General features: G+C 38.2%; 1 protein-coding gene across 3 annotated transcripts in view; it reads right to left on the minus strand.

Moving 5' to 3' along the window:
* Positions 1-14097, minus strand: part of clip1b (CAP-GLY domain containing linker protein 1b) — a 53837-nt gene that overhangs the window by 7883 nt on the left and 31857 nt on the right. For all 3 annotated transcript variants that reach the window (XM_030742366.1, XM_030742368.1, XM_030742365.1), the window contains 3 exons: positions 12237-12343; positions 3191-3236; positions 2932-2975 (listed from right to left, as the gene is read on the minus strand). In XM_030742366.1, coding sequence (XP_030598226.1) covers positions 2932-2975; positions 3191-3236; positions 12237-12343 — 197 coding nt within the window. The remainder of the gene's footprint in view (positions 1-2931; positions 2976-3190; positions 3237-12236; positions 12344-14097) is intronic.

Below are 14097 nucleotides of genomic sequence, written 5' to 3' on the forward strand. Positions count from 1 at the left end.
AACAAATTTACATCAGCCTTAAAGACTTACCTAAGTTCAGTTGCTTTTAGTCAAGTCTGAGGTCCCTCATGGTTTGGTCAAGCTTTCTATTGCTCTTTTATTTGACAGTTTTTTCCATTGTTAGAACTTAGTTATTATCTTTGTCACATTATCTCTTATGTGACTTCCCTGTTTTTACCTGGGTTCTTGGATACCTGGATTGTAAATAAGTGTTCCTGTAAAGTTGAACTTCTGTTGTTTTTTTAAAATATGCCATATAAATAAAATTGACTTGACTTGGCTTGACTGTGGTCTCGTCTGTCCAAAGGAGATCGTTCCAGAAGTCTTGAGGTTTGTTTATATGAATCTTTGCAAACCTAAGCTGTACCGTCATGCTCTTTTTAAAGAGGGGAGGCCTTCTTCTGGTAACCCTTCCAAACAAGTGATACTTGTTTAGTCTTTTTCTAATAGTAATGCCATGAATTTTAACATTTAACATGCTAACTGAGGCCTGTAGAGTCTGAGACTCAGCTTTTTCTTTTTAAAAAAATTTTTTTTTTCCAATTTCTTTGAGCATTGCCATCCACTCGAACCTTCTGCTTTTACAGAAGTGATCACACTTGCTAATACCTAAGTTTCTTCTCAGGACTGGATAGTCTTATGAAAACTATGTTTTTCACATGAATGCAAGTTTTAATACATAAATTAGCCACAGGAAAACTGAGATTCACTATTCCCTGAAACCCAATAATCAGCAGTATTTTAGCAGATTAACTAAACCATGAATTTTATTGTCCAATGCCCAAATCAGTTCTAACAGACTAGTGGCAACCAGCTGACACTCCACCAACACATCCATTCCAGCAGTCTTGACAACCCAAAGAGAAGAAAAAGCAGCTCGTTTCACTGAATCACATCTCCAGTCTTTCTTCATGTTCACTTGAAAACACTTTCTCCCTCCACATCTATTATTTCTGCTCTAATTGTACGCAACCTTGTTGTTTCCCTCAAGCCAAAATCATGGAGCTGCCATTTGGTCTTCACATCTTTCTGGCTTCACTTCTGTCACTCTGATCTTACACCGCATATTTCTCTTTGATGCCCGACTGTCATCCTGTCCATCATCTGCACTTCATTAAGCATTCACTCTGAGCTTAAGTTGCTGCTCTGTGGAAGCAGTGAGGTATTTTATTCTCCTGATCACTAGGCACGGTGTTTCTGTTTATGACTGGCGCAGGCCCACAGAAGTGATATTCACAGCGTCTTTTGTTTCAAGACACAGAAAGGGCTTAAAATAAAACCAAAATACATCACAGCAAATAGATGCAGGAACTAAAACTACATTTAAAAAAAGTCAAATGTTATCCAACCTAGAGCACATCTGGGGGAAAAAAAACCTGCTCTAATGCAAAATGGGCTACAGCTAAGCTACTGTAATACCTTACAAAGATATTTCTTTTTTTTAATGAAGAATGCCATCAAGCATTATGATTTTAAAGACTCCGTGTATGCTCTTCTGCTTTTGTAGTAAGTGTCTCAAGGTTCACATCTGGGTCCATTTACTGTATTTATTTTTTATACTCTATATTGTACAATTCCACATCCATCCATTGCCTTAAACGCTTGTCCAGTTCAGGTTTGTGGGTTGGTTGGAGCCTATCCTGGTTGTCATGGGACAAAAGGGATGTTACCAGTCCCTGCAGTCCCTTATCACCAGTTAACACCTAAGTATCAAAATGTCTGCCTGGACTTTTCTGCTTCTTTGAACTATAAAAGGGCCTGAAAATGTCCTGTAAGTGCTTTTTCCCATTTTTCCAGAACACTTGGAATTTTCAAGATCTGACAGTTATTTACAATTTACTGCATTTAATTGGTTACTATCTCAATAATCAGTCACGTTGAGTTTTTTTCAAGAAAAAGTCATACTTCTCTCTTTCTAACAGCCACAACCAAAGCGGACAAACTGCTGTGATTTTTATCTGCAGACTTTCACACAAAGCTTCACACTTCAGCTCTTCATCAGCTCTGTTATCAGGACGAGAATCCAGATGTAACCCTGGCTCGTCTCTGGTAAGAAAACACAGTCCAATGGCCAACAGAGTGATGTGTGTGACTACAGAAGGGGGATACCATCAGAGGAACCAGCTCACAACATCAAGCCAGACTCCTCAGGACCTATATTAGGACATCCAAGTGACTTAAGGCCACCCTCTGCTTCGCCTTCAGTACTATAGATCTCTAAAAATAATGTCAAGCTGTCTATAACTCTGTGTAATTTTCCATTTAGAAACACTCATATTTGGATCATCAACCAGGACTTCAACCTGACCTCAAGCATTAATACTGTGGTTTCATTCTTGATAATCACTTCAGAAGTTGTTTAGTGTGCTCTTTTTATTTAGCTGCTTGCACTTACTGTCTTGTGCTAGTTTGTAGTTAAAGGAGACCCACTGTGTTCATTTTCAGTGTCATATTTAGATTCCTGAATTCTACTAAAGTAAGTTTTCATGACTGATTATTTATCTTATACAGGGCCTTGGTGCAGCCCCTCGGTCTATCATCTTTGTGAAACAAGCTGTTTAAGCTTCCTTAAAGGCAGCTTTCCTCTGACTGGTTGTAACTGCGTAAACAGAAGGTTTGAGCAGCAGCTGAGTGGGGCTTCTGTGCTCACAGCAGGGGCTGCTGAGATGAGATGGCAATATACACAATATCAAGATATATTAAAGATATCCACTCTTACATGAGCAAAGATGATTAAAAACTGAAATGGAGCATTTAGAGCAGTCTTGAAGCAAAAGTCTTTCACAAAGAGACTACTTGTAAAAACACTGACCTCATTATTAACGCTACAATATATTATGTTCAGTGTTTAAATAATAAATAGTAAAGTATATTAAAAAGTCAGAAAATCAACAGACAAACATTTAAAGCACATATTTGATAGTATCTTACCTGGTCTTCATGTCTGGTTGTTGACTGCTGTAATCCTCACTGTGCTGAGGGGCAAACACACACACACACACACACACACACACACACACACACACACACACACACACACCATACAGAGGTATTTAAATAGAAGCTAAACCCGTCTGAGCTTTAACAATTTAGTCACACCAGCAGCTCAAACCTCATTTGGCCAAACTCCTGATCTATAACAGGATAAAGGAAATAGTTTACATAATAAGGAAGTTAAAAAGGTCAGTACCTCATCAAGATGCTGAGACTTGTGGGAGGCCAGCTTCAGCTCCTCACTGAGAGGGAAAGAAAAGAAAAGTCACACATTTGAGTGCTGCACTGAAGGCAGTCAGGTCTCAGTGATATCTGTGTCACCAACACTGCTATTTGCTTAAATCTGTCTGTTAACATTACTACTATACAAACCCAAGTAAGCATATTGAACAAACATCCAGCTAAATATTCTAATGGCTCTAATGACTTTTGTACATTGCTAAAGGATTTTAATGTTATTATTGATATGCATAATGCAGAATATACTGTGTAAGAGCCTATGTTTGTATAATGTACATGACAAATTATTCATGTAAACATTAAAGCAACTGTGTGCAGAATGTAAAAATGCTCACATTAGGCACCCATTAATGTTTCTTTCTCAAAATACACAGATGGCCTTGATAGCTGATACCCCCAAATCTAGAGGCTGGAACACAATTGCACAACATGCACCAAAGTAAAAGCATACCTGGGCTATTACGAGACATTTATAGTGCTGTTTGTTTTATAAAATCTTGGCATAAATCTATACATGTTTTCCCTTTAAAGCCCACCTCTCAACGGGAGCTGCACTGACTAAGCAGCTAATGGTGACCTTTTTATGCACAGACCTGGGTGGATTAAGAGATCTGGATATGGTACCAACCAGTGGCAACTGGCTTAAGTCTAAAGCTAATGTGGTACCTTCAAGTGGAAAGCCATCAATGGATCTGTGGCTGAAAAATAAAGCCAACATGAAAGTGCTAAAAGCTGATTACACAATGTAACACGTTGTTTGTCTATGACAAGCAAGTGTTATTTTCTAACTCTTTTTATTGTAACACAATAGAAAATGAATATTATTCCTGTCAAACTTTGCTTTTGTGCATTTTAGAATGGTGTTTTTTGCCCCAAAATAGCTACATTTCGCAATTCTTTACTATTTTTGGACACAAAACAGCAAACATAAATTCAAAAGACACAAAGATTTATTTTTGAAACTTCTGAAACCAATTTTTTTTAAATTAAAAATAAACAGTTTTTCTTGATTTGACTGAAGGGTTAGAGTTTATTGATATTTTTTCTTTTAATTGAACATTTTTACCATTTTTATAGGCAATATTTGAAGAGAAAACACCTTGAATAAAGGTTGTCCGAACCACAAAAGCACAGTTTTGGAATCAAAAATATAGTTTTGTGCGTGTAAACAAACCGGAAAAACTGTTTAAACCCAAAGACAAGACAAAAGTGGAAATTTGTTACCTAGTGTTACATGCTGGTAGGGGGGGGTGGGGTGAATTTTTTTAATAACTCAGCTGTCTGGATTGTTAGAGGATTAAAGTTAGGGGTGCGGTCACTTTGACTGACACTTCTGTTGACATGGGCAGCTGTGGCCGATTGTTGTTTGCTAGCCTTCACCTCTGCTAATCTGAGTCAAGCATTTGTGGTGCCTTTGGTATGGAAGCTTGTTTCCACTACTGAAGAAGTAGTTTTTTGCAGTCCATAAGTCAAAATTTCAGATTACCATCTTGAAATTTTGACTTAGAAATAACTTAGTAAGTCAAGATACTAAGATAATAACTGGGACTTTTGAGATAATAACGGAAAATTTTGACTTAGCTCTGTCTAGCTTCTTTTTCTTCTTCTTTTTTTGCAATGGAAACAAGCTTTCATATTTTGGAGCATTTTGGATGGAATTATCTGACAAACTATGTGGCCTGCTTTAAGGTAGACTGTTTAAGAGGTTGCAAACCAAGCTTGCTAGTATTAGCAGAAAACTCCACCTTCTCACCCAAATAAAGTCACTCCGTGGCTCCAAAAACCCAACACGACAGCCAAATGTGACTAACATTGAGCTGATAATAGCTGGCACACCACATTTATAATTGCAGTAATCATGCTTGCAAAAATAAGCTGAAGAAGATAACTTTAACCCTGGTCTCGATTCTGGGTTTTAAGCAAACTCCACTGGAAACATTAACCTAACAGTCTGTTTTGGTGGCCATTTGCAGTATTGCAACTAAAGGATATAAAAAAACCAAAAACGGTCAGGGTACTTTCCATAATTGCCCTTTATTCTTTTCACGAGTGGAACATCAGCACAATCTGACATTACACAAACTGTTTTCACATATGCACTGCAATCCTGAACTTCTCAAGCTGGTTGGATCAGACACAAGCTGGTCTTTGACCTCCCTGTTCATTAGTACAAAGTCAGTGTTAAACTGTGCAGATGTGGGAGTAACACAAGTAATATTCAGGTGCATTTTTATCACTAGTGAGTGGGTGTTGTGAGTGCTGCCTGCATGCTTTACCCAGAGTATAAAAGGCAGAGTATTTCCATAGTGTAAACACACTGGTTTTAATGTGCTACATGTGAGAATGGATATGTGTAAAAAAATATGATGACCTGATTCTTCTTAAATAATCCAAAATGGATGTGTGAAAACAGCTTAGTAGGAAGCTAATAGGTTAACGAGCAGCTTATGTCCAATCTGAATATGTATGACATGAACATGAACCTTAGAAAAGTTCAGGGCTGGATCTGTAAAAAACTGCTATAAAGAGCACACCTATTACATCATATTCAGGCCATCCTCTTTTCTGTGAACTTCAATGCAGCCGCTCACACGGCATTCTTTCATTGGTCTTGCTGAGAGAAAAAAAAAAAAGTATGTCCCTAAGGTCCTAAGAACAAACAGGCCTCCACTACAGGAACTGCTGTATCATCTACAGTATGTGCAAACACTTCACTAACATCTTTCTTCAAGTATTCTCTGCTGTATACAAAGGGCTCTACAGCATTGTAGAATCATTCAGACATGCCTGAGCCAACTATGAACTAGGGCTGCTCGATAATGGAAAAAAAATCATGATCGCGATTATTTTGGTCAATATTGAAATCACGATAATTTAGCACGATTACTCACTGACTTTGTAAACACACTGCATTTACTGCACTTAAAGAACAGTGAATACCTTGAAATCTAGAGCACTTCTACAATCTCTTGAAAATAAATAAATTAAATTAATAAATTTAAATAAATATCAATAAATTGATATTTCTCAGGAGGTGCAGGTCAGGTTATGGCACAGATTTCCCTCTGGATAATTAAAGGTAATTAACACAAAATGCACCTGCAGAAGCGTTAAGGGCCGGCAACGTCGCTGGCCACTTATGTAGGTTACGCTGCAGGGCTGCAATGACTCAGTGCTGCAGCAGAAATCAGGGCTAAGAGTATACAGAGCGTAATGTGACAAAATCATTTTAATAACAATCGCTTTTTTGTCACACTGTTTTTGCAGTAGTTAATTTGATTAATTGCACAGCCCTATTATGAACCCTCCACTTGCTCATGCAAGTGGAGGGTTCATAATGGAAGTGATTTTTCAGCCATGCTCTGTCAAGCCGTGATATTTATGCTAAAAGTAATGAAAATATGTTTGTAACTTTCCTACGTCTGAATTAGAATTCAGAAGTGTTTAAGGTTCATTTCAGGTCTTTAACTCTAACTAAATCAAAGACGTGTAAAACTATTCAAAGGACAGGGGCATGAATGATGGGTTTATATTTGGAAAACTCTGTCAGACTTCAGAAATGCTATTTCTATGTGTGTAATGTCTGAGCAGGAATGACTAAGGAGAAAACCAAAGTGCTGTAAATAAATACAGAACAAAGACTATACAGTGTAATGTAAAAGAGCCGGTTAGCAATTTGTAAACTGCATAGAAAACTTTCAAAAGCTATCTGAGAAGCCAAGCTCCCTGGGCCTGGATGGGGCTTTAACATATTAATGATATTAGCAGTGCAACTAGAGGAAAGTAGAGGGTCACCACAGATCCAGATCTCGCACCCAAAGACAATATAATATGCTGCACCCCTGTTTACATTGGTTATGGCAGAGGGCAGTTTTCATATAGGCTCCTATTGGGCTGAATGTCTTTTTGCAGTCTGCAGGTGTGGCCCCCTGGTGGTCATTGAATTTAATGCAAGTATAAGGCATGTCTGCATTGGCTTCACTTTTCATATCCCAAAACTACGTATACCTTTTATTCTGTCTAAGGTGGCATATTTTTCTAAAATGTACATACTCCATTTTAAGATATTTTCTGGTATAAAGAGATCAGGCTTAGTTTAAACATATACTGCAGCTTCAGTAGATTTAGCTTATGTACTTAAGACAGCTAAAGGGAACTACCTTGTGTGCCAAGAGCAATGGCCAATAATGTCATTAAAATAACACTGACCTGACTTTAGTGTAACTTGAACGCAAGATTGTTCGTGTACTGTATATGCTTTATACACACACACCTGTGAAAAATTAACCATGATTTCGTTTGTGATTTGTCAAACCTGAAATGTAACTATTCTTGTCAGCTTTTGAAAAAAGTAACCAAAATGTCAAAGATTTTGTAGTACAATCCTAAATCTTAAAGTACTGAAATGTAATGGTCTAATCTACAGACTAGCTGTCATCACTTAGAAAGCCATCTGCTGTTCTATTTCTGCTGCTTACGTTCAGTCATGGCACAATCCTATTTTAAATGTCTTTGGAGACAAAGGAGTGGTTTGTATACAGTAGTGCTAAACAATTTACATATTTCCATGAATAAAAACAGCAAAAGATATAAAGCTGATACTGTAATTTGACTATTTCAAAAATCAAAAAGACAGCAGCATAGACAGTGTCGTCAGGGAATTTATGAATCTGGATATTTTTGGATGCTGGAACCAAACGATTCGCTCAGGAAATTGAGTTTAGCCCCATGTGGATCGTTCTTAGGATTTGTGTCAAAGTTAGAACTCTGAAGCTATGTGTGACTAATAGCCCAATCACAGCTCCATCTGGGTGAAATATTTAGCTGCCTGCTGTATAATTACATTCACTATGCCTCTATAGCATCCTCCACTCTAACACAACAGGGAGCAGGGAGCTTAGAGGGGAACTGCACTGTGCAGTTCTTTTTACATATTCTGTGTTCAGAGGACATGACAGGTCTCATCTCAGTAGCTTCAGTTCTTTGTATCCATCTTTACTGTTTTCAGTACTGAAACAGGTTCAATTGGACAACTTAACTTGTAGCAGAGTGACCCATCTTCTCATAATTTACTTGGAAAATAGTTTCATATATGATTTTACAGAATAATATTGATTTGTTCCACCAAACAGAAACTGTGAAGGACGTATTCCATTTCTGCACACACACACACACACACACACACACACACACACACACACACACACACACACACACACACACTAAAGACTAAGTATAAGAAATCTGATCTCTGCTTTAATATTCATTTTCATTTGGCCATTTGAAATCAGAATTTTAAGCTAAAAATCACATAAAGTTGACATTTGGTGATTGTTCAGCCACTTTGGGCCAGACTAAAACCGGCCCAAATGCAGGTTCACAACCGTTTCACTGTTTTAATGCAGTCCTATTTTGCAGGAACTACTAAAATCTTACAACATGCATCAAAGGGATAAATCAGACCTTTATGAAATATTTGGAGAACAAACAGTATGCACATATCTATTTTTTACTGCAATGCAATCTTAAAACTCAAAAAGATATTTATATATATTTTTTAAATTATTCAGCCCTATGACATGTCAGTTACAGTGGTGCTTTGTGTTATGTGCTAATTATAAGTGTTAACATCCTCAAACAGTATGTAAACATTTTCCCTGTTAAATATCAGCATGACAGCACTGTCACTGTATACTCTATCCTTAGCCACAACTGTGTTACCAGCTGCCCAAAAAGGTAGTGTAATGACGTGGGTTTAATGCGCTCTATAGTCAGACCTGGATGTACACCTAAGCTCATAGCTGAAGTAGCAATTATCTGATAATTCCCATAGACTTTAGATCAGGGGTGTCAAACATATGGAACATGGGCCACAACCGGCCCAGTAATGGGTCCAATCCAATCTAATCATTTGGAAAATGCAGAAATTTATGCAGAAATTTAAATGGAGAGGATAACTTTTGCAGCTTTAATTGTGTTTTTATCAGTCTTGCAGTCTTCTTCAGTCATACACCAAAGTAAGTAAGAAAGAATTTTTTTTAATTGTTTGTTTGTTGTTTAATTGTTTTCAATTTTTTAAACAGTAAAAAACAGGACAAATTCTGTGAACTCACAAATAATTTCTGTTTTTTAATTCCAGTATATAGTCCTTCCCTTCTTACAGTGAGAAAAAGAGCAGTGCTGGCAGCATTCTTTGATTTACAACAGCAGCATTTCTTTATAACACAGAAACTGAGATGTACTGTTAAGATTGCACTTCTATTTTGTCCATAGGGACATAGGGACATCCATAGGGACTGGATCAGTGATTGAATGTGTAGTTTATTAGTCAATAGCTTTATTGCTCTTGAGATGAAACTTTAGAAACTTCTATGTGGCTCATAAGGTAAAATGAGCGATTTCACACACGGCTGAATTATTTCTTCACAAAGCCAATTTCAAAACTGATTTCAGAGCAGTTGTTTTGACTATTTCCAGCGTCTCTGCCATCATGTGTCCCACAGCTGAGTAAGCAGCTATCGACACAAATAGAAACATCATCTGAACTGTTTATTTATACTCGAAATTCAGTTTCCTGCATTTTGTACACTACCAAAGCAAAGGTGACCTAATGCTCAGTACTGCACCTGAACACCTCCTGCATAACACAAACAAAGCTACTTCCACTGCTGCTGATCCTACACTGGGTGACAGTACAACGAAACATGAAATAAATGTAAACTTTAAACAGTACGTAAACCAGATAAATTTAATGAAGAATATTTCTGGCTTTAACAGACAAACTTACAGTAGCACCAAAATAGTACAAACTGCAATGTTTACAGCTGTTTTCTCATCGCACAAACACACCTTGTTTCCACACAAGCCTGAAAGCAGACTTAGTCTTGCTCTCTCTCTCTCTCTCTCTCTTTCACACACACACACACACACACACACACACACACACACACACACACACACACACACACACACACACACACACACACACGTGCGCACGCACGCACGCACGCACGCACGCACGCACGCACGCACGCACGCACACGCTGATGTCACGAGCGAGAGAAATGGCCATGTCGGAGCCAGGCGGTCCTAGGAGGAGAGGAGCGATTACATAACAGCAGCAGAGTGAGGAAGGACGCGCCTCAGAAAGGATGGCAGAACACATTGTTGGGACAAGGCGGGATAGAAGCGGATGAAGAGAAAATGTAACACAACAATAACATAGGGTTTTAACATGATGCATCCATTTAGAGATGCTTTATTTTTAATTATTTAGGCAAAGACAGAAAAAAAAAGACAAAATGTTGCTTAAGGAGGCTGAAACTGTCTTTGCTTCACTGTAACTAAGGCCATTTGTTGAGATGTTGCATCTCTGGTTGCTGCTTCTCCTACAAGACATCACATATTGATGACTATAATTCAGCCAGTCAGAGCCATCTGGACCTCTGACACTGCAGTTTAAGGGCTCTGATGACTCAGGGGAAATGTGTCAAGATGATGCAAAGACTCCAAAAACGCACATGTATATTTACACATGTACACAGAGGCACATACAACTTGAGACAAACAAGATCTATAAATAGACCTCAGCTGAAGATCCACCAGAAACAAAATACCACAAGTTAAAAATATGCATTTCGATGAGAGAATATTTTTAACCTGCATCAAAAGCATCATGTTTCAGCTTAACGATCAGTCAGAGATATGCTGCTAACTCATTTTAAATGCCAACACCACAGAAGACACAGAAGGAATCAACAACCTGCATATGATTTCAAGACAGAAAATTCCAATTTTGATTCATTTGACAACCTTTAAAATGAACTTGAGCAGAGAAAAAGCCAACATCTCAGGCTCGTGTTTATATGTTTTTTCCTTTTGCATGACAGAGTTGCACCTTGCAGTACATGGATACAGTGACAAACTGTGTTCCTGAGCCCAGGAGTCATTTCCACTACACAAGTGTGTTTTTACTGCAGTGCAGCCAGAAGGCCATTCAGGATCGAATGTCCCTCGTGTGCAGAGATTTTTCCTGATTCTGTCCAATTTTATTAATTTTATGTATTGTGGATGATAAAATCCCTAAATTGTTAATAATTTTCAGTTTTTGTGCAGTCTTTGTGATGAAGCTCCTCCCCATCTTTACTTCTGAAAGATGCAGCGATTTAGGATGCTCTTTTCATACCAGATCGTGTTACTAATGAACCTAATTAGTTATTTAATTAGAGTCAAATAATTTACATTTTTTTAATTATTTCATATTTAAAGAGAACTGAATAACTGTTCCAGGTCTATTTCTTTAGGCACACAAGTGAATAATCTGCAGTTCAGTCCCGGGATGATGAATTACACGCCTTCAACTGGAGTAGGGGGAACATTTTGAAAGCTCACATGAATGAACAGAAGCAAACAGCTGCCTAAAGAGCTGGGAATACACATCCAGAAATATAAAACTATAACATGGATCGTGCACGCAAAGGATCTCAAATTGTTAACACTAATTCAAAATTTCCAGTGAGGAGTCATGGTTCAGGAATGTTTCTATGGAAGGAGTGCTACCCAAATGGCTGTCCGTGCTGTGCTTTTAATGAGTATTGTATATTGTTCCCCACATCCATTATTACATAACAGCACGATCTGGCTAATTATGGGCTTTCCACAACAATTTATAGGATAGTTACAAGTGGAGGTATCTCTCTAGAGAGTTACACATGTTGCCAATTTAATAGCACTTTTGGCATTTCAGCTATAAAAATAAAGGCATTTTTTTTTAAAGGTTTATATTCTAAAAATGCAAAGATAACAACTAAAACGAGCCACACTCTCACCCAGCACTTATTTTGAGTAGAATTAGAGCTTGAAAATGCAGACCGGATTTTTAATCATCAACATTCAGCCCCCAGGACAAATTTAGCACCTCCGATTTAATGAACTGGCTGGCTGGGGTCACCTTTACAGGAGGCGAGAGGCAGGAAAAAACATTAGTTATCAAGAATACTCACATTTCCTTGCAGAGGACTCCAATGCGCTGGTTTTCGGAGCTGCTCCGCTCTTTTGACAGACTGAGCTCTTCCTGGTATTTGGAGTTCTGCTGTTTCAACGCCTCAAGCTGAAGAGGAGGAAGATGGAAGAAAGGGAAGAGGGTCAGAAAAAATACAGGTACCACAGCTATTCGAGGTTATACCTAACCCTTATTAGGACTGGATTCATTTCTCTAGAGGAGATGGAGTAATATTACCAAAGTGTGGCGGTCAGTGATTTTTGGATCCCATCTGGAGCCTTTATGCTCATTTCATCCCGGTTACAATAACATCTGCAATTACTCACAGAGGTTTTTGTTCCTTGGTGTGTTTTAAATCCCATCAACAATGATGTTTGGTTTGGTTCTCCTACTTTATCACCTTTGAGTGAAATTAGACTTTTGCATTAAATGAGTCCTTTTATCAGTAGGTCTCTCCTTCAACTGTCTGGTACCCTGCCAGGGAGACTTTTGAAAACCACAGTGGCTTTTTGGGCTAATGATGCTTTTCTTTCTATCTTTAACAGAATACACCATGGCAGCAACTATAAAGTAATGTATTACACATTTGTTACATTACTTTTGCATTACTTCATATCATCGCCTGTGTAACAACCAGTTAACAATATAAAACTAAACTTCTCATTTGTCCACATATCAACAGAAATCCCTGTCCTAGTCAGGAGCACGTACCGATGACCTTTCTTTTAGTAGCTATTTAAACATTACCACAAAGCTGAGAGCAAAGATGCAAAACAATCCATGGGATACAGAAGCTGAAAGCAGTGATGGTCAGTTTACTTCGATCGAATCAACCATCAATGCATTTACTGACTGGGATGGCCACACACAGGAGCGACTATGGCTTGATGCACTTTTCTCTTCCTTATTTAAATTTCAGTATCGTTTGAACTCTACACAACACATAGATACATCCAACATCCTGTTCTGAATAATCATCATGTTCCTTGGTTTGCATTTAAGGAAAAACTGCAGCAAGGAACAAAAAAGAAGAAAATCTGGGTCATTGAGAGCGGGACCAGAGACAATAATTAAAATACACCAGCAGACCAGAGGGGCCAGCAGACAGCGGCGTGAGCAGAATCCACGTGAAACTAAAAATAAAAGGCCCAGAAACATCCGTCCCCTCAACTTCACCTGAAGCAAACTTTTTTGTTTCTTATCTGAGTCGCACGCTCGGGATTCCAAACACATCTGAAATCACTCCTGACGCTTCAAAGCGCTTCCCAGACTCATGCAGTGCTGTGATATCAGCAGCTTTAGAACAGCACCAGTCAATAATTAATTAACAAGTATGACTTTGAAATCAATGCTTTTCCTGAAATTTGCTGAAATTAAAAATAATAATAATAAAATAACCTCATACCAGCCTTCTACAGTATGTACATTAAATTGTAAAATGTGGCATCAACTGTGTTTTGGATGCCTTGCAGATGAGTTTCTGATTTCTTTTTTTTTTTATGCTATTATGAACATGTCCAAAGTGTGAGCTAGGTTATGGAGCATGCAAATGCACAAACAAGGACAATAACCACAATTATCCAATAGGTCACAGGTGCAGGCAACACCAGCAAAGCATTCACCTGCTTACAGTGACCACTACTGTGTTGGCAAATGACTGCAGCACCGACAAGGTTTTCCTCTCAGTTTGAATCATGTGCTTAAAAAAAGCATCCTACCTGGTAGTGAGGCGAATAGAGGTTGTTGGAGTAACCCTTGTGCAGAGCAGCTATGTCCATAACTACACAGCTAACCACTGCTGGATTTCAGATACGTTCAACCTGCTAAACGACAGCAGTGTTGTGACAATGCCTCCTTTCTCG

The sequence above is a fragment of the Archocentrus centrarchus genome, chromosome 12, assembly GCF_007364275.1.
Source record: "Archocentrus centrarchus isolate MPI-CPG fArcCen1 chromosome 12, fArcCen1, whole genome shotgun sequence".
Taxonomy (NCBI): domain Eukaryota; kingdom Metazoa; phylum Chordata; class Actinopteri; order Cichliformes; family Cichlidae; genus Archocentrus; species Archocentrus centrarchus.